General features: G+C 35.5%; 1 protein-coding gene across 10 annotated transcripts in view; it reads left to right on the forward strand.

Annotated features, from left to right (window-relative positions):
* The window catches only part of KIAA0825 (KIAA0825 ortholog), a 388,584-nt gene that overhangs the window by 114,446 nt on the left and 251,734 nt on the right, over positions 1–22,404 (forward strand). For all 10 annotated transcript variants that reach the window (XM_072736775.1, XM_072736778.1, XM_025992891.2 and 7 more), the window contains 6 exons: positions 4,945–5,039; positions 7,738–7,962; positions 9,423–9,688; positions 11,352–11,502; positions 15,653–15,843; positions 18,246–18,428. In XM_072736775.1, coding sequence (XP_072592876.1) covers positions 4,945–5,039; positions 7,738–7,962; positions 9,423–9,688; positions 11,352–11,502; positions 15,653–15,843; positions 18,246–18,428 — 1,111 coding nt within the window. The remainder of the gene's footprint in view (positions 1–4,944; positions 5,040–7,737; positions 7,963–9,422; positions 9,689–11,351; positions 11,503–15,652; positions 15,844–18,245; positions 18,429–22,404) is intronic.

A 22,404-nucleotide genomic window follows, 5' to 3' on the forward strand; every position in this document is an offset into this window, starting at 1 on the left:
TGAGTTGAAAACTTATGTTCATATAAAAACCAACACATTAATGTTTATAGGGTCTTTATTCATAATTGCTGAAAAAACTTGGAAGCAACCAAGATGTCCTTCAGCGGTGAACAGTTAAATTATGGTGCATCCAGACAATGAAATATTATTCAGTGATAAAAATAAATCAGGTATCAAGCCACAAAACTACATGGAGGAATATTACATTCACACTGCTAGATGAAAGAGGCCAATCTAAAAAGACTATTTATATTGTATAATTCCAATTAAATGACATTCTGGAAAAAGCAAAAGTATACAGACAATAAAAATGACCAATATTTGCCAAGGGAAGGGAAAAGGGGGAAAGAGGTGAATAGATGGAGCACAGGAGATTTCTAGAGCAGTGAAATCATTCCATATATTACAGTAATGGTAGATACATGGCATTATGCAGTAGGTGAAACCCATAGAATGAATAACACAAAGAATGAATCCTTAATTTCAAAATGAATTAAAGACCTAAATGTGAGACCTGAAACCATAAAAATTCTAGAAGCGAGGATAGGCAATAATTTCTCTGATGTCAGCTCTAGCAATATCTTTCTAGATCTGTCTTCCTCAGGCAAGGGAAATAAAAGCAAAAATAAACTATTGGGACTACATCAAAATTAAAACTTCTGCACAGTGAAGGAAACAATCAACAAAACTAAAAGGCAACCTAAAGAATAGGAGAAGATATTTGCAAATGGCATATCAAATAAAGAGTTAGTATCCAAAATATAAAGAACTCAAACTCAACACCCCAAAACCAAATAATCCAATTAAAAAATGGACAGAAGACATTAACAGACATTTCTCCACAGAAGACATCCAGATGGCCAACAAACACATGGAAAGATGCTCAACATCACTCATCATCAGAGAAATGCAAATCAAAGCTGTAATGAGATATCATCTCACACCTGTCAGAACAGCTAAAATCAACAACACAAGAAACAGCAAGCATTGGTGAGGATGTGGAGAAAAAGGAAGCCTCTTGCACCATTGTTGGGAATGCAAACTGGTGCAGCCACTGTGGAAAATAGTATGGAGGCTTCTCAAAAAATTAAAAATAGAATTAACATATGATCCAGTAATCACACTATTGAGGATTTACCCAAAAAATACAAAAAAAACCCCCATTAATTCAAAGGGATATATGCAGCCCTATGTTTATAGCAGCCTTATCTACAATAGCCAAATTATGGAAACAGCCCAAGTGTCCACTGATTAATGAATGGATAATGAAGGTGTGAGATATATGATGGAATATTATTCAGCCATAAAAAGAATGAAGTCTTTCCACTTGCAATGACATGGTTGGAGCTAGAGTATAAGGCCAACTGAAGTAAGTCAGTGAGAGAAAGACAAATACCATATGATTTTATTGATAATTTTATTGATGTGGAATTTAAACAAGCAAAAGAAAAAGAAAGAGACAAACCAAGAAACAGACTCTTAACTATTAGAGAACAAATTGATGGTTACCAGGGGGAGGTGTGCAAGGGAGAATGGGTGAAAGAGGTGATGGGGATCAAGGAGGGCATTTGGGGCAGCCCGGGTGGCTCAGCGGTTTAGCACCTCCTTCAGCCCAGGGTGTGATCCTGGAGACTCAGGATCGAATCCCACACATCAGGCTCCCTTCATGGGCCCTGCTTCTTCCTCTGCCTGTGTCTGTCTCTCTCTCTCTCTCTCTCTCTCTCTCTCTGTGTCTTAATGAATAAATAAATAAAATCTTAAAAAAAAAAAAAAGGAGGGCATTTGTTCTGATGAGTGCTGAATGATGTATGGAATTGTTGGGTTGCTATATTATACACCTGAAACTAATATAACACTGTATATTAACTATACTGGAATTAAAATAGAAACTTAATAAAAAAAAAAGAATGAATCCTAATGTAAACTATGAGCTTTTGTTAAATATAATCAATATTAGTTTCTCATATGTAAAAAACACGTCACCCTAGGGCACCTGGGTGGCTCTGTCGTTAAGTGTCTGACTCTTGATATCAGCTTAGTCTTGATCTCAGTCAGAGTCGTGAGTTCAAGCCCCACAGTGGGCTTCATGCCGGACATAGAACCTACTTTAAATACACACACGCACACACACACACGCACACCCCATTCCAATGTAAGATGTTAACAATAGGGGAACTGATTCAGCAGAGAGAGAGGGAGTATATGGAAACTCTATACTTTTCTGCTAATTTTTTTCTGTAAGCCTAAGATTGCTCTAAAAACTAAAGTCTACTAATTAGAAAAAAAAAGTATGAACATTTTGAAAAAGAATGCCAAGCCAGTTTGTCACATCTATTTTGACTGTTAATGGTATTTTTGTTATGCAGAATTTCTTTTATGCAAAATTATGTTATGGTTTCTGCATTTTATGTCCTTCTGAAAAATCACGACACACATGTTTTAAAATATTCCATATTTTCTTTTCATAGCCTTATAGTTTCATTTTTCTTTATTTAAAAACCTTTATTTTTTTTTAAGATTTTATTTATTCATGAGACACAGAGAGAGAGGCAGAGACATGGGTAAAGGGAGAAGCAGGCTCCATGCAGGGAACCCCAATGTGGGACTTGATTCCGGGTCTTCAGGATCACACCCTGAGCCAAAGGCATTCAACTGCCGAGCCACCCAGGTGTCCCTATTTAAAAGTCTTTCATTAATCTGGATTTTATTTCAGTATTAGAATTAATTATTTAGAAGGATCCCCTGGGTGACTCAGCAGTTTGGTGCCTGCCTTCAGCCCAGGGCATGATCCTGGAGTTCTGGGATCGAGTCCCACATCAGGCTCCCTGCATGGAGCCTGCTTCTCCCTCTGCCTGTGTCTCTGCCTCTCTCTCTCTCTCTCTCTCTCTCTGTCTCTCATGAATGAATAAATAAAATCTTAAAAAAGAATTATTTATAGTATCATTTTTTTAAAAAAGACATAGTGAAGTGCAAGCCATAGAGAAGCCATTTTAGGTTAATGGTATAACACTGATCTAAAGCCCGCTCTATGTTGTGGTGAATGTTGAGAAATGAAGCGGGATCCCTAAACTACAGTCCATAGGCCCTTGGGGCTCATGAATGCTCGGTACAAGAAGGCCTAGGAATCCCCAGTAGCGTGTGAGGGTGTATGTATGTGTGCACACCTATCATGCAATCATCTTGTGCATTTGGGATGGAGTAGTCTAACACTTTAATCAAGTTCTCAGGAGTGTTAACAAATCCAAAATGATTAAGTAACACTGGAGTTGAGAAAAACTTTTCCTCACAATATATAAACTCTACTAAAATTTCCATACTTACCTGTCTAGAGAATATTTTTTTAAATTGTACTACTGAGGAATCACTCATGATTATGCTCATAGAACCATATTTAGAAAAAACAAAAAACAAAAACCCACACATCTTCCAGATGATTATATCAGTCACAAGTTCTACTGATAAGAAACAGTAAGATTTTGAAATTTATTTGCTCAGGACACAAACAGAAGCCGATTCTTAATACTTTTAAATTTTTTAAAAATGCATCAGGGACACCTGGGTGGCTCAGCGGTTGAATGTCTGTCTTTGGCTCAGGGCATGATCCCGGAGGCCCAGGATCAAGTCCCACATCAGGCTCCCTGTGTGGAGCCTGCTTCTCCCTCTGCCTATGTCTCTGCCTCTCTCTCTCTCTGTTTCTCATGCATAAATAAATAAAATCTTTAAAAATAAATAAATAAAAATTTAAAAATGCATCAGAGTTTATAATTCATCATATATCAAGTCTAAGCAAAAACAAAAGAAATGCTAACTTATTCATTTCAAATTAAACTATAATTAATAGAACCTTACTGGAAAAGTGGAAAGATCTCTTCTTTTTAAATAAGATTTTATTTATTTATTCATGAGAGACACAGAGAGAGAGGCAGAGACATAGGCAGAGGGAGAAGCAGGCTCCACGAGAGGAGCCCGATGTGGGACTCGATCCCGGATCCTGGGATCACACCCTGAACTGAAGGCAGACGCTCATTGGCTGAGCCACCCAGGCGTCCCTGGAAAGACTTCTTTTTGGCGTATTTTTTATTAGGTTTTTGTAGCTGTGGGTTTTTTTTCCCCTGGAAAAGACTTCCTTATTCTAAAAGATGAAAGGTGAGAAAATATTTCCATTTTAAGAGCTAAAGATTATTTCTTATCCCAATGTTTGTGTTTTGCCAATGGATTATTGATATACTTATTAATAGTGTAATTTTTCCTGATGTGCTGATGTTTACCCATGTAATTTTGTTCTTCATTTTAAGAAAAGAAATATTTATGTGTTAATGAATACCACCATTTCTTAAATGAACCATCCTTAAATTCAGAATTTAAATTTTTTTAAAGGTTTTATTTATTCATGAGAGACACAGAGAGAGAGAGGTAGAGACACAGGCAGAGGGAGAAGCCTACTCCATGCAGGGAGCCTGACGTGGGACTCGATCCCGGGTCTCCAGGATCAAGCCCTGGACTGAAGGCAGCGCTAAACCGCTGAGCCACCCGGGCTGCCCCAGAATTTAAATTTTTAAATGAACAAGGAAATTAATTTACTTTGTACTTTTACCCTATGTTATCAACATGAAAATGAATTAATGACAGAGGGATCTACATTTTACAGATTGTATATGCATGTATATCAAATATGTTTATAAATTTCACTTAGTTGTATGTATGGAAGGGGGCTCTATATAGGTTGATCCTGTAGGTATTGTAATAGTGATGGTGACATCATCCTACATCTTGTTGACAATATTCTCTGCATCTCGATTGTGTGTGTGTGTGTGTGTGTGTGTGTGTGTGTGTGTATACTAGGGATAGAGCTTTTCTTCATAATTTCAACATGACTATTAATTCCATTTGGTATGATTTGTTTTTCTTAATGTATGTTTATGTGTTTTCTTTTCTCTTGCCTAGAAATTTCAGATCCATCCAATCAAGAAGTTATTATAGAGAAACCTAGAACAAATGAAACCAGAGTCCTTTCAGAGCAATTGCTACCAGTAAAAGAGGTGAATGAAGAAAAAAAAAAACGAGTGTTTTTTTTTTTAACTCGTATATAATAGCATCATATGTCTGTGAATCCATTATGAGTCAAAATGTCTTGGGGTTTGTCCTTTGCTACTAAAAAAAAAAAAAAAGAAAAAAGAAAAAAAAATCCTGAGATTTCCCGGTTGAGAATTAGCTTATAAGTCTTGACGAAAATTGAAGTTAGTTGTTCTCTAGCACTGTCTGTTCCATGGAAGAAGTAGGGAGCTGGAAGTGAAGAAACCTTCATCTTATCCAAGTTCATGGTCTACACTTTGAGAATTTGGGCTATGAAAACTGTCGAAAGTGAGAAGCTGGAAATTAGAAAGGAAAGAGGAAAGAATAGTTTGACTGGTCTCACTTTAGTGTGCCCAGTCTGGGCCTTTTTGTTCTAGATCCATTGCTACTCCTCCCTTGCTCTGTTTTGTATTCTAGAGAACTACGCCTTCCAGGCTTCCTTGTTTTCTGGATTCTGGCAAGGTTTGGCCAGTAGAAGGTATTAATGGAGGACTGGAGGGTGGATAGAGAGAAACCAGAGTATTTCTTCCCCTCTCTCTGGTCTCTTTAGGAACCATCTCTAGTAGTTGCTGTGACTCATCTACTGTACAGACCTTGCTCTCAGCGCATGGTCCCTTCCTTTCCTGGTTCCAGTTTCACCTGTTGGCTCTGCCTTCCCTTTAACTTAGACTGATGGCCCCAGGAACTATACTCCCATATACAGTCCCTTTTCTTTGTTCCTCCAGCCCTTAGAAGTAGCTCCCTGCTGTGTTAATACCTGTCTTGCTTCTGTCTATCTCACATTTGTCTATTCTTCTATTTGTCTATCTTCTGTCTATCTTCTATTTGTCTATTCTTCTGTCTATTCTGTCTATCTCACATTTGGCTCCTCAAAACTCCATCACTTTAGTAACAAACACCCTACATTAAAATTCCTCTTTTTGAAATGCCTAGTGTGGTTTCTGTTTTCTGATTGGATCTTGACTGAGATAACAGGTAAATATTTAAAAGGGGGGGGGGGGAAATCCCAGAGCTTCAATTTAGAAGGGAGGGGAAATTATAAGGAAAGTGGAAAGTTATATATTATGCTTTAACCAAAAATCAAAGTAGGTATTAAGAAATTAGCTTTCGGTAATGGGAGAAGGGTAATCAACAGGTATTCACAGATATGCTCTGGTGGGGAGAACAAGAAGCAGAGTTTTATTGTTGTTTTTAATTTTGGAGGTAAGTTCCTTTTTATATTTCTTTTTTCCCCCTTTTTATATTTCTATCATAAGTGGGTCCCAAGGAAATACTATTAGAGCAGGGAACTATACCCATGACCCTTCTGAAGTTTCACTTATAGTAAAGGAGACTCTACGAGCTGAGTAGATTCAATTATCGACTAATTTTATGTAAAAATAAGATGAGAAATGTGTTTTCAGGCCCTATGATGTTAAAGGTCCTAACATACTTTAGAAATAAAAGTTGAATTACAACATAATTATATATGTAATGAAATGAGAGCCACTTTTTTGATTATAGATTTTGATTATAGATTTGATTATTGATTATCGTTGTGGAATTATATAGAGTTTTAGCCCTGGAAGATGTATCATCTTTATTACTTTGTATAGTATATACAGAAAGCACTATGCTGAATGGGATGTATAAGTAAGAAAATTAAGCTAATGGTCATAATATCAGTAATTTTAGACCAAGGAAATCATAGAAATAATCCAAATCAGCTCTTTTATTTTTCTAACCAAAAAACTGGGATCCAGAAAAATACATAATTCAGCCAGGCATATTGAGCCTAGAGTCTTCTGAAGCTGGAGTAGGTGAATTATTACAGTAAATAAGATTACATTGAAGCAGGGAAAATTTAATGCTAAGCTTGGGTTCACCTACTGCCTGCAATTTTTTAGTACTTAAGAGAATATTAGAGGACTTAGGGATAGTATACATTCATAATTATATTGAGCCCAGACCCCAAGAAAAAAGACAAAAAACACCACCAGCCTCCATTCACTGCAACCTCTCCCATTCCCCCAACACAGAGCAATGCAGATAATTTAAATTCCTTTTTTGGAATGAGAGTTGTGTTGCTTACCACTTTATGGGTGAAGAAACTGAATAAAATTCTAAAGAAGTAAAATTCTAGAAAGGTACTGTGATATAATTTCCCTGAGAAATTTCTTGTTGCTATTTTTTGGCTTGTCTGGATTTCTGAGAGTGAAAAAGAAATAAAAGGTTGAATATTAAACTCTGTCTTGCGTTGCAATACTTGTTAACAATAAACTATAAGAAAGACTATAAAAATCTAATTTAGGCTTTATTAAATATATTGAATTTAAAGGTTGCTTTATGTGATAAATAGTAACTGTAACTTTTAACTCCCATAAAGATAGTTTTATTGAACTATATTTAAGAGATTAAATTTTTGAAAAAAGTTTTTGATTAAATCCACTGATGAATTAAAATGAAATGCCAGTATATTACTCTGTGTAAAGAATACACATGTTTTTGTATATTGCTTTATTCACTGGGTAATATTTTTTCAGGTTGCAAGAATGGCTTTTGCCATTTATCAAAGAATACCTATATTCAGATGCTGAAACAAAGTAATAATTTTATATCTATAACAATAGGAATACTTGTTGCTGGGTTAAAATTAATATAACTTCATATAAATTTATATTTCAGGCTACTTTACTAGATTTTGCTTGGCGAAGTGTATTTAAAGAAGTGTCTCTTCCCATGGCACATTGTATAACAACAGCAATTGAAGATTTTTCCACAAAAATTCTCCAACAGGAACAGAATGAAAGGTCTTTGGCTGTAACCTATGCTATGAACCTTGTGAATGTCCAGCAAGTTTGGCAAGACAGTCATGTTCCTGAGGAGGATCAACCAAAGAAAATTGCAAAGGCAAGTATCAAATGAAATCCTTTCAAACTGCAGACTGGCATAATGAGATTTTTTTTTTTTCAGTATAAAACATTGCGGGGTACCTGAGTGGCTCAGTTGGTTGAGCATCTGACCCTTGGTTTGGGCTCAGGGCATGATCCCACAGGTGGTGGGATTGACTCCTGCTGCATCAGGCTCTGTGCTCAGCAGGGAGTCTGCTTGAAAATTCTCTCCTTCTCCCTCTGCCCCCCATTTGCATTCACACACATTCTCTCTCTGTCTCAAATAAATAAAATAAATCTTTTTTAAAAACCAGTATAAGACATTGCAAAGGTAACCTATAGAAAAATGGTAGTCTCTTGGCAAATACTTGATATTTAACCCAATACCAGGTTTATTCTCTGGTGTCCCTGGGACACTGCCAACAAAAAAGGCTGAAACCTGTTGCCAACTTGTTGCTTCATGAGTTTGGGGCCCCTAATGCAGAAACTTCTGTGACTTAATGGGGAGCTGAGGAAACTGCTTATTTGGGCTGTACTTTGAATGATTTGGGGAAAATTTTAGTAGGAGTTTGAAGGAGTTACTGTCTTTTATGTGTCTAGGCAACTTTTAAATCTTTGTTTACACACTAACGCACATTCCATTTCGTTAACATCCGTCTTGCATCTTTATGTGTGCCTTGAGAGTCACAGAGCATATTGAGGAAATAGGAAGTAATTATGCAAATAAATAAATACAGTTATTCAGTGTTAAGCCCACAATGAGTTCAGTAACCTGTGATTAGAATTTTTTAAAAAGAGCATTCATCAAGATGGCCTCCTTATTTGGCTACTGCCACCTGAGGTTCCAGAACATTCCCCTGGGAACACTGTTGGCAAATTGGGAATGCAGGCAAGTTTTGCCTCCCCATCCACCATACTTCCTTTGCCATTAAGAAAGAGTAGATTCATGATAACTACTGGAAAGCTAGGCACATCACTTCTGAAAGCTCTGACTCCTTACCAATAAGAAGATGCCATATGATACTGTTTCTTATGTTTCTAAATTATTTAAATTAAATCGACATACCTTATGTATGTGTGGTGATTAATAAAAAGATACTTTATGAAAATACAGCAAAAATATTAGAATAAGTAAAAAATAATGCAATCATATTAATATCAAGGATACACGTTTTCCAAGTTGTATTAACTACAAATAAAGTATTGTCATATAAAGCTATTTCATGAGTTTTTCATAATGTCTGTCTGGTAAACATAAGGTTTGAAGGTTTATATAGAGAGAAGCATCCTTTTCGCATTTCCTCATTTTACATAAAACGTTTAGCTTTCTATAACATAGAAATTGATTATTTTAAAGTCGTGTCATTATATTTATGTTTGATGCCAAATTCATTGTTTAGGAATTTGGCTCCCCTGTACATAAATTACACGGTGCTGTCAGAGTACAAATAACTCAGTGCTACATTTATTTCTCCCTAGTTTTGTTCTGACATCATGGAAAAACTTGACACAATGCTTCCACTGGCTCTGGCATGCAGAGATGATTCTTTCCAGGAAATTAGAGCAAACTTTGAGGAGGCCTGTTGTAAAGTGGCAACAGCTGTCCTGGCGAGACTGCAAGAGAGAGTCAAGGAGTTTCCTTCCAAAGCACCCCTGACAAACTTACACACATTGCTCTCCACAGCGGTATATGTCTTCCAGCATTTTACGCAGTATGATAATTTGATGAAAGAAAATACTAAGAAGTGAGTGTCATTTAAATTAAACTGATGGCCATGCTTAAAGTAACATGTAATCTTTGGATATCACAAGAGTGAAATTTTGATGATAATATTCGAGAAGGAGAAAATAATAATGAACATGGTGAATTATTGTCATTTGTCTTGACTTGAAAATGTCAAAAAGGTGGAGCAAGGGGTCTCTTAAACCAGATACATAGATTAGTAAGAAAGACCGGGTATTCTTTCTAAAGGCCTATACTCCAGAGACCCATACATTTTCCATATTCTGATCTGGAGCAACTATTTTCTGCATGCTATTATGATCTGACCAAACAAACCCTCACCATTTTGTAAGGCACACTGCACTGACTACCCAAGAAAGAAAAACTAGACTTGTTTTTGTTCATTGTATACACAGTTGTAAAATACACACTTCTCTCTTTTGTTTCTAAGCAAACAGGATGTTAGGACTTACATAGAGAATAAATGCATTTTCCATCTAAACAAGATGTTAAAGTCCACTTGGCTGGCTCAGTGGTTGAGCATCTGCCTTTGGCTCAGGGTATGGTTCCAGGGTCCTGGGATCGAGTTCTGCATCGGGCTCTCTGCATGGAGCCTGCTTCTCCCTCTGCCTATGTCTCTGCCTCTTTCTGTGTGTCTCTCATGAATAAATAAATAAAATCTTAAAAAAAGAAATAAAACAAGATGTTGGGACTTATATAAAGAATAAATGCATTTTCTTTCTATTCTTTTGACCAATATAAATGTATTTCAAAACATCCATTTAGTAATAGGCTGTCCTTAATATTTGAGCAGAGAGCATCTGGCAATCTTAATTCTCATGTATTAGTAGTCTAAAAAGACTGTATATTTTCTAGAAACAGAATAAAAATGACCACATGGTCTTTCTGGCTTCCCTCATGCCCTAGGAGATAACACAGCCCCTTGCAAAAGGAACACATGGAGTTGGCTGTCCAGCAAGAGTCCAACAACCTCTTTGGTATTCCTTACTCAGCATTTGTAGTTCTTCAGTTATGAGAGAAAGCATAAGAAAGTGTAATGTAAATAACTAAAGATAAAAGTAAAATAAATTTGGCTTGATGCAAACTATAGCTATGATATTTCTTTAATTCCTGTAAGTAGTCAGATAGGGTGAATCATACTTGAATTTATAAACGAGATGTGCCAGAAATCACTTTATTTCTGTAGAATATTTTAAAACAGTTTATGAGATAATTGACATCTACAAAATTACAATTTTTAAAACAAAAGGAGGGTGTTTATGGGACGTGTGATAGCTTTATAAAAGTTGGTTCTGACAAATGCATGTTGTTCTCTATAATAACGATACCCTAATGCCTAAATAATGCACTGATCTCTAATAATAGGCTTACAAAGAATACTTTTATTTTTGAATGATGTATTGACAATGCAGTTTGTCTCAAGTTGAAGTGCATATTTGTGGAACAGCAGATGTACGTTTTCAAAGGACTTGCAAAACAAAGACCGGCTTTTTTTTTTTTTTTTTTTTTTCCTTTCGGAAAGTGAATGTGGATGCAGACTTTAGCATTAGGAGGAAATGAATGATTGATATCTAATAATCAAAACCATTTGTAGTACTGGAGATTGTTACCGCCTACTGCACAGGCCTTAAATCTCTGTCTCTTTGATCATTCCCTCTAAACAGACCCGTATTCCTGGTGCCTGTCCAACGATATCAGGAATTCATCAACACTCTACAGTTTCAGGTTACGGACTACTGCGTCAGAGTTTGTGCTACAAGTATTTTACAGGATGCTGAGAGCCACCACTGGGATGGCTACAAAGCTTTTTATGAGGTGTGAAGTTAAGTTTACTATCTCTCCTTTTTACACAAATATGTTTTACTGCCTACCTGCTTTCTGGCTAATTAGAAACATGAGCTTGGCATTACTAACACGCGAAGGCTGTTAGGATAATATTTTTTAAATATTGAATTTGTACTCAGGAAAAACACTTTTTAAAAACCTGAAATAACTACACGTCAGAACTCTCCTTCTGCTTACAAGTAAAAATAACTTAATTTGAGCTGCAGCATGTGCTATATAAGTTGGAATATAACAGGATACAATGAAAAGTCAAAGAGATAATGCCAAAATATTACACTTTATATTTTTTTCTAAAGGGACCAGTTATAGGTAGTCCTGCACTTTTTTCTTATATATTTCTGTTTTTGATAAATGCCTTTTATTAAGCCACTTTATTCTTTGTATGTATTTTTTCCCTTCTCGTTGTATGTTCTTCTGAGGGTGTTTTAAGACCCATCTGATCATTTATAGCTTACCTATTTTCATTTAGCCCATGTTTTGAAATCCCAGATTTCTACTGAATTAAAGCCTGATGATTCCCAATGCAACCAAATCCAGGATCAATTAAAATTATTCATCATCAGGCTTCATTAGTTTCCCTTCCCCTAAATCCCATTGATTATACATAAGCCACAATATTTGAAATTCCTTGAAGTTGATTTCAGGGCAGGGTGAAACATTTATAATATCTTAATAAAAGATAATCAGAGTCTTTAAAAAATTCATCAGTCAAGCCCGACTTCATTAGCTCTCCCAATTTATCCTTTCCTCTGGATGGAAGCTTATGATTTTTTATTTTTCCTTACTGTCTGAATTGCTATGGAGTACTAGGAAAAACAGAGTGGAGTGTTTATTCAGTGGAGTCACTCTTGTCAACTCCCTGACACCGAAGGTTCCTGTGGCTCTATTTATGCCTGAGTTATTATCATAATAAATGTTGCCATAATGGAGAGAAGTAGCTAAGAAGCTCTTTTAAAGGACTTTTCACTTTCCCTAAGGCCATTTCATCTCTCCTTTAGAGGCCCTTCCCAGATAGTTTTTCTTTCTGCAAGAGCATTCATATAGGGTTTTCCAAACCTGACATACTTCAAACAGCAGTGAGCAGAATGAGAACGAGAAAGTGGCATGGTGCAGCTGGTAGCCTGAGATAAGAATGCAAGTATTGGTCTTCCCCTCTCTTGGCAGCATCACAGCTTCCTTATTTGCCTTGAGGTAAACAGAGAGATTGAAAATGAATCCATCTCCTGTTTCAAACTATTTCAATATGTCAGCGTACTAATGAGCAATTTTATAGGATGTTTTCATTGAGGAACAGGTATCATTTCACTCTATGTCCAACATAGGGGTATTATATTTTCTCTTATGCAAATTGGGAGCCAGAAGAGCTGTACAGTACAAATAAGTAGATGCATTGAGAATCTGTTATTGAAGTTTCCAAGTATTAAAAAAAAAAAAACACAACAACAACAAATTACCATGTAACATGCAGCTCTTAGATCTTATGACAAGGCTTTAGCTTCAAAGACAGAAATAACGAGACAGTTACCCTATGATTACATGGTACTGTAGCTTCCATATACTTACATGGTCAGTAGTTACAATTTAATTGCAGAGTGAGTGGTTGTTATTTATGCTCAGAAAAATAAAGTGATACTGCTATTCTATTTACCAAAAATAAGAAACTTCTAAAAATAGCACAGATTTGAAACTGTTTTGACAACTGGAGTGCTTGACAATAGTTTTATCCCGTTTACTGCACCCTTTTCTTCTCCTCTCTCCATTTATTTCAACTGATTGTGAGACAGGACTAGTATGTTTTTGGCAGGGCCGTTTTGAGTGGAAAGGAGATGAAATCTGCCTGCCCAGAGGCGAAGGGTGGGATAGAGATCTCAGGGGAACCTATCGCCATGTGCAGAGTGTAGTAAGGAAATAGTGAAAGAATTTACAAGATAGGAAGGAATATTTGCCCGTGTTTTGTGATATCATTTGAGCCCTAGATACATTATTTCCATTTTCTAAGCTGTCAGTTTGAGAGAGTCAAAGAGTTCAGTATCTCTCTGATGAGGTGCTGGTCAGATGGCACAGTGGGTGTTCAGATTACATGTTTAAAATTAAGCTTTTAGTATAGTTGACATCTGCTCAATTTTAGCAACTTGTGTTTTCCAATAGTCAAAGAATAAAGAATTGTCTGTTCAAAGATAATATTGAATGGCTTATACAATAAAGCCCAGCTGCTTGTTTCCTGATACATAATCTAAATAAAAGCTCACATCTGTTTACATTAGAGTGGGTCTACAAAAATAACAGATGTTTACTAGCAGAATACTTTTGAAATGACAACAAATAGGGAAACAGGTCAGAAAAATAAATGAATCACATTTAGTTTAATGAAAACCCTCACATACATTACAGTTCTACACACTTTGAAGAGAATTGTGAGAACGATGACCAATTTGGAGTGTTTCTAAGTAAATAGAAAGTTTATATTTTAAAAAGTATCGAAATAACTATTTTTCACTTCCAGGGAAAGAAATCTGCATGCCAAGTTACTTTTATTTTCTCATTTATTGGTAACTATTAAGGAAATTGGTTTTCATTTTGAAAAATGAGAAATAATGTTGGCTGTGTCATTAAAAGCACCCATCCATTGCCATGGAGAGAGTTAGTGTAAATCATTTGTACTCATCATTACATCAGCGGGGGCAATTTTGCTTTAATTAGCATACAACACACACAAAAATAAATAAATAAGTAAATAAAATTAACATACAACACAACAAGTATGACAAAATCAAGCTTTCAAACTCCTTTCTTACTTTAGGAAATTTCAAAAAGCATTCCTTATCATACAGCACACAGCAAAGAAAGTATAAGAAACTCTAATTTTGCTACTTCTACATATATTGCTACAAATAAACATATTCTCATGATTACTACAAATAATTTAGATAATCAGAGACATTATAAGAAGAATAGAATGTAAGGGAAATACTGATAGGCATATCTGCATGAGAAACTATCAACCTTTGGTATAAAGGAACAGCAGATTTTTTTGGGGGGGGGTGATATTTGAGAAATATAAGTAGCAGGCAAAGCAGGAATTTTAAGTCTAGCAGGCTTGCTTAGAGATAAAATGTGAAGTTTTACTCATTTAATTTTTGATATAGTAACAATCAGGGTAATGTTTGAAAAACACATTCTACTCTTCCTATTTAAAGTAGGTTTTTTTTTTTCTTTTTTAATCTGGTTAGAGGAAAATGAGGTCAAGCTACTAGCATACCTCCCTGAGAGCCTGTAACTCATGAATGCTTGTAAATCACTTGAGGCTACCTTCTCATTTCTGCCTGTCCCACTGGCCTAGGCCAATGCTGGGTCTTCCTCTCTGGTCAGGGAAAATTTGGTACCCACAGAAGAGGTCTATAAGGGGTGGAAAGGAAGGAGGATCTGACTCCTTGGAAGTATGAAGTACCGTACAAATGCTAAGAAATTATAACATCTGCCTAAGCTTTACAGACTCTTGTAAAATCTGACCACTGTAGTATCTGTTTCTAGCATGGTTATTAAAACTCCGTGAATGAAATAGCCTAGTGTAATGTAATAGTCTTTAATAGTTCCCCATCCCCTTGGTTTCATGCATGTTGATAAGTATGTGGTATGTAAATTAATGTTTACTCCTGTCATTTCATTATAACGTGAAATCTCAGACATTTATAAGAATGACCTCAAGGATGGTAACAGTCTCAGAAAAATATACCTACTTAAACAATTTACATTATTAAAATTTAATTTTAGAGGAACCAGCCCACTATCTTAAACTAGCATGACTCGTTTGGCAACTGTAAAGCTGATTGCGTAAAATAAATTTTAAACTCAAGGCTAGGAGTAGGTAAATCAAGATATGCTAGGTTAAAAGCTTGTGGTCTGGGTTTGCACTAGAATATCTGGTCTAGTAATTGAAATAAAACATATGTTCCTTTGTCAATAAGGATGTTTTACATCTTGTCAAAAATCTTTCTTGGTCATCTAGTGTGTCAGACTTTCCAGCTATTTCCTTTCAGCCTGAACTAATTATGTTCATAGGAAGCAAACTGACATTTTGGAAGATGTGATTCTATTGTTTAATGTGTGGTGGTTTTGCCAGGGGGAAAGATGCTCCTTCTCCCTCCAGATGTGGCATTATTTCTTCTGTGCTCTTCATCACGATCTCTGGACCATTCTGCCCCCTAACTTAGCCCAGGAGATTTTCACAGAAGTGCTGGAGAAATCTTTGGGTCTTCTGGCCTCCAGATATGCTAGAGCCCATCCCAGTTATAAGAGAACTCCACAGATCAGGTAATTGAAGTTGTGAAACCCATTGCTTTTCAAGAAAACTTTTTCATCAACTGGTATAAAGCAGAATGTAATTCTGAATCTCAAGACATAACATAACTCTGTGTATTTAACATGTTTCTAACATCTGAAAGGAAATCGTATTCAACTCTCCTGAGATACTTAAGTGGCAATGTGGAACTTGAATCAAGATAACTTTGCTCTTTTTTCTTCTTAAAATTGTATATAGAACCCACTTGTTTCTCAAAAAATGATTCAAGATGTATCACAATCTAAGTCATTTATATACAAAGGTTATTAAATAAGATAAAACAGGGAGATTGAGAATGAATTGGATGAAATGGAGAAAAAAGCAGCAGTGCTGTGATGGGGCAGTTAATCTGACTGAAATTCTAGGCAACCAGGGGATTTTAGTTTTTCTTTTTATTATTAAGCCTTGAAACAATATAGTTAATCTTCATAAGAAAACTCCTTTGTCTAATAATTTTTCTCCTTGATATATTCTAATTCTTTTTCTCCTTTATTTTTTCTTTTCTTTCCATTATATATTACTAAAAATCAGTTCAATAAAATATGAAATCACACTAAAAAATATATATATAAATCACAGAAAATGAGGAGCAGCAGTCACTGGGTATTAAGGACTAAACTATAGCCCAGGTCTATGAGGCATGTAGGTGATGACCGTTACAAAAATGTGCTTATGAGACAATGACGGTCCATACAAAGAAAGGTTTTTTGTTTTATAAATATTCTCACTGATGTGATTAAGATCTCTCTTTTAGGTTTGAAAAGTTTTTTTCAGATATATAATAGGAGGAACCTAAAGACACCAGAGGCTTTTTTCTTTTTTTTCTGGCAGTAGGAATCATTTCCTGATCATGTTCTTATAAAGCATGCTGCATTTGAAGGGTATTTAGGTCCTGCTACAGTGTTTCATAAATACGGTCTTTTGCAAAGACTGTTTTGAATTACTGACCAAGCATTTTTTTTCAATCATTGAACTCAGAAGAATAGATGGAAAGTTTTTTTCTGAGAGCAAAGGGTACCTTCATTCTTTTCCTATGTAGCTTAAATCATTTTTGACTATGAGGTGGCAAGTCATTATGAGATATTTGTGAAATCAGATTTGCTGGGTAGTATATTTAATTAACTGTACTATGGACACTTTTGGTTTTGTTTTCTGGGTGGTTACATAAAAATGCCATGAAAAGCTAGAGTTATTCTAGCTTTTTAAAAAGTAAAATAAAAATATAATAAATAAAATTTAAAAATAAAAAGTAAAGTAAATAATTTTATTTGAATGCTTAATACTAAACCACTGTTACTGTGAAAGTCACACTGTGCATGTATGTGTGTGTGTGTACATATATCTTGGATTTGTAATTGTTGAACTATTAGAGCAAATGGATGCAAATACTGCAGTTAAACCTTCTTAAAGGTAATTATTGATGTTTTTGGTATTCTAGTGCCCTCCAACTGCCTGATGACCAAAACCATATATATTATGTAATATATGTAATATGTGTTACATGTCACTAGTATATGTCTAAACTTATTTTATATAGATATAATAAATTTGAAGCCAAAGTGTCATTTTAAAAGATCTTCAAACTTTGTTTTCTTATCACTTCATGATTTCCATCATCTATCTCTTCAACACTGAATTAAAAAGAAAAAAAAAAGAGGAAATTCACTGAGGTTTGTACAATTCAGTCACATACCAAAATAATCTTTAAACAGATCTTTGGGTCTCTGATAAAACACAGGAGAGATAGAAATCAAATGAGTTTATTAATAAGAAGATCACAAAATACAACAAAGTTTCCACAAATTTATTCAATGCTGAAAATTTTGGAAACTATAAGCTTCTCCATTTGTGCTTTTGGTCTCATTTTTTTTCTTCCTCTCCCGTTTGCTGGGGAAACATGTTACCCAAACTTGTAACTTTCTTTTGACAGCCTGTGCTTGGATAAGGAGAATTGTTCTCCTATCAAAATTTTACCTATCATATACATGTGGGTAATGGCAAATTTTCTTTTAATCTGGCTCCTCTTTTGCTGGACATAATTTCAAGGAAATTCTCTTGAGCTTCTTGAACAGTATCCTGATAATGTGATATAAACCTTTAAAAAAAAAGTAAGAAAAGCACTCCTAAAATACTTTAGTATTATAGAGAGACCTCATTATTCCTAAATATAATGGTATATGAGCCACCTAACACCTGGAAACTCAAACACTAAGCTTTGATGCTTTCTATCTGCCTTTGATCTCTAAAGCTCTGGTATCTAACCAAATACTTTTCTATTCTTACATATGTTTAATATAAGAGACATGAATGATAGTATATATACCAAGCAGAAAAACAGTTTTGCTTAACATACTTCTCTTTTTCTTTCCAATAGACTTGATGTCACGACAATTTTAATATGCACTGAGACTATGTTATGGTCAGTTTGCACATCTGTACAGAAGCTTTTGAATCCTCATGAGTATATAGATGATAAAATTTTTAAGATTCATACCCATTGTAATAATCTGTTCACAACATTAGTCATTTTGACTTCACCTTTAACTGAATTATATCAGTAAGTATCAAACATATTTTCTTTTTAGTTATTATGATATGTAAATAATGTGACTTAAAGTTATTTTCATACTACTTAATGAATTGTGTGAAGTAGCAAGTAGAAATATTTTGAAGTGCATTTTTTATATTGTGAATTGGGCCGTTTTACAAAACAAACTAATACTGTGTTAAATCTCTATTGGTCAATCTTATTCAGATGCTAAGACCCCAGAAGGATCAGGATTATCTTGAACTTCACTATTTGAGTTGTTTAAATGTTATATTAATGAGTTGGTTATTTTAATCATAGTTTGATACTTTATGAAGAAGAAAATCATATCTAATGGCTTTTTGCTCTTTTAAAAATATTTCTTTAGTTTTAAAGTTATATGAAGTAATTTTTTGTAATAGAAAAAATTTAAAAGTTGATACTAAAATATCCCCAAATCTAGAAGAAACCTAATGTTTCCACACCGTCAGTTAATCTGCCATGCATTTCCATTTTTAGTATTAGGCTGAGCTAGTAATGACAACTGGCAGGAAGAATAAGTAATTGCACTTTTGTTTTCTATTTACTTATTTATTTTTTAAGGAAGCTCTATGCCCAACATGAGGTTTGAACTCATGACCTCATGATCAAGAGTCATGTGCTCTACTGACTGAGTCAGCCCAGTGCCCCAGTGATTGCATTTTTTGTAAAAAGTAGATTGAATTTTATGGACTACAATGTAAGAGAGCAGCAGGCATAAGAGGAAAGGACAGACTGTCTGCCAGGAGGCAGTGCGGGGAAGATGAGGGCTATAGTTATGAAGAGGAGTGAGGAGATAATGGAATATATGAAATTTTCCTTTTTTAGCACCTGTGCTGGATTGTAAGTAGCCCATTGGTCAGCTAGGGCCTATAGACTTTTTTTGGGGGGGGGGGTCATTTATTGAGCGTGTTTGCATTCAGCCCAGCGTCACTGTGGGCTCTTTTACCTTACCACAGTTTCCTTCGCTCAAGCCTGTTGCCTAACATTGTCCTCCACATTCCCCAATGGCAGATCTTTGGTATTGGGGTGGAAGTCTCATCCTGAGTAGCTGCTTCATGCTGGATGAGGGCACACTGTTCCTACCTAAAGGTGTTGGTCTGTCAAAGGTTCTTTGTAGGTATAGACCACAGCATGGTATTATATTCACTTGGCAACAGGTGATTTGAGTGAAAATCCCTGGTAGCGAGGTCCATGGGATTTAGGGGGAGGGGATCCTCGTCAAACCATCATCTGTACAGAATTGTTGGACTCACTCTAACACATGGGGACATTTTTTGCCTGTAGATCAAGATGGCATCTTGATCCAGAGAAACAAAGGGAAAAAGGGGAGCCCAAAACAAACAAGGTGGCTGAGAGTCAGTCAGTGTCAGGAGAGGGTCCCAACTGAGTTATAACATGTGTGGATCCTCCCTGCTTGAGCTGTCCCTGCCAATTGTGCTACAGGTTGGGGAGGAAGTAGGAGAGGAATTGCGGGGGCTGGGGGGACAGTCACAGGCATGGAAACCCAACCTGTACACCTTGGACTTTTAGACCACACTAAGGAGCCACCCTGGCCAGAGATCTGTGGTGTGAGGACTACAAGGGTTACACAGCAGAAGGGCCAAAATAGAAAGGAGAAGGATGAAAGAGTCCTCTCAAAGGGCAAGAAGAACTAGTTCCTCCTGGAGCTTCAGATCCTCACAGAGGAATAACCTCTGCTGGAGGTCGTCAGTTCCTCAAGGAGCACTGAAGTTGGTCCACAGAGGGAAGAGTCCTGAGAAATTCCCAGAGAATCCAGGGAAAGTCCCAGGCCAGCAGAGGTTCTGGACGAGGGCTACCAAACATGGTGACCCCATCAGGTGAAGGCTGGTGATATGGTGGGGTAGGGTGTTGGTGGAGGGGGTGAAGGAATTCGTCCCAACATAGAACAAAACGATAGAAGTTTATTAAAACACTGCAAGGGAGCAGCGGGTGGGACAGCAAAAGAGAAGACTCAGCAACTACATTTTTAAAACGTTGGAAGATTATACACACTAAATAAGATTTAGGGAGATTAAAATTTTTAAACTACTTTTCTGGTTTATTTCATTTGAATTGTAATCTTATAGAAGAGATTAAAGTAGATCTTATCATAAAACAATAATACAATTTTGTTTAAGGTCTCCTCCAAAATAGTGACTTTATCTTGAAAGACTAGATAATTACATATTCTTAGTTTCTTGGATAGGAAAAATTATGCGTATTTCTATTTTTTAGGATAAATTAGGAAAGTATTCCTTTCTGGAAGAATCTGGTAAGAGAAAAGTCTTGATTTTCAGTAAATTTTGAGACTTTTGTGTTAGAAATTCTACGAGTAATTAACAAGTTTGATTTCAATTTCCCTATAATTTTCACCCACTCTTTGACTTTCAACAAACCCATTGTTTATAGATTGTTTTTTCTGGCAACCCTACCGTTTAGAACTAATTTTAGAAATGGAGAATTCTTTCAGGAAGGGGAAGAAATAGTGAGATAAACTGCCATAAGTTTGGGATTATATGCCTAATAGTTCATAATCATAAAAAGCTCAAGGTCTGAAGCACATAATAAATCCTAGTAAACTCAACTGATTTACCATAGATGAAAAAAATTGCTATGCTCTTAGTTCAATGGGTCGTTTCATCTGAGAGGAAGGCCCTGTGAAAATCAGGAACAAAGTTGACAAATTTCATGGATTGGTCATGGTGAGCAATATTGAATTTCATGGTTTGTCACAGATGAATAGAAAAATTTTAACCCCCCAATGCATTTGTAAAACAAATAAATTATTATCAAAGATTGCATATTTTAATAATAATAATGTAACATACATTCATTATTGTTAACCCATGGCCTTTTGATACATTTTTTAACAACTATGCAAGTACTCAAATCTCTGTGATTTGTGCATTAGATATTGCACTGTAACCTCATTCAACAAATTTAAATTGCTAATTTCAACCAGGATTACAGAACATTTTACACCAAGCACTGTCTCTGGTTTTTCTTAATATAAAACATAGATAGCTACATTGCTTTGAAACATGAACAAAAAGTCTAGATACTTCCTTCTTAATATTTTTCAATGTATATAAATTTTCACAAATTGTATCCATTCGTGTTGACTTAAATTTTATGATTGCTTTTCTAGAATATCAGTACAATCTTTAAAATATATTTTGCTTTTATTGACAAAGGAAATCTACAGGGCAGCATGTTCTTCACCAAGTAGGAAAAAATTGTATATGTGTTTCAAGGAACTTGTTAACTTATTTAGCTTCTTTTCACAGCCAGGGTATGAAATTGTCACATTATTAGTATTTAGGGGGAAAAATGTATCTATATTTCACATTTAAAAAATTAAACTCTATGCTTTGAGGAATTGATGAAAAAGTAACAATCAGATGTTGCTAGTATTGAATTTTTTATAAACTGTACCTGACATTTGTCACTACATGCGATATGCCTTTTTAGAAGGTAGACTGCCTTTCTCCCAAGTAGTTCTGACAGATAAACTGAATGTATTTTCCTTTCTGAGTTTAGCGTAGGACCACTAAATCCCAGGGCAGGAATACCTGATTTTAAAATCTTTTCAGGAAGAATAAAACCTGTTTGCAAAAATGTGTGTTCTCTTTCAACTCTCCTTTGTAGATTTCTGTTAGAATGTTTTAAAAGGAGTACTTTAAGTTTGTCCTCCAGGGAAAGAGACCTGCTGAAACATGAAATATTCACCATGTATTTTCCAAAATGCCTATTGCTTGTAGATCTTCCATAAAGGCAGTTAAACTGCATATTGAGAAGTGTGCTTGGTGCATGTTCATATACATACCCAAACATGGTTTCATATGGTGCATTTTGCTTGTGTAGAATGTTAATTTTAGTTTCTATAGAGCAAATTAAAATATAATTCTTAGATTTTTAGGTAAATGCAATTTAGTTTCAATTTAGCCTATGTCATTGTGTCTCC

Source organism: Vulpes vulpes, chromosome 14 (genome assembly GCF_048418805.1).
Source record: "Vulpes vulpes isolate BD-2025 chromosome 14, VulVul3, whole genome shotgun sequence".
Lineage (NCBI taxonomy): Eukaryota > Metazoa > Chordata > Mammalia > Carnivora > Canidae > Vulpes > Vulpes vulpes.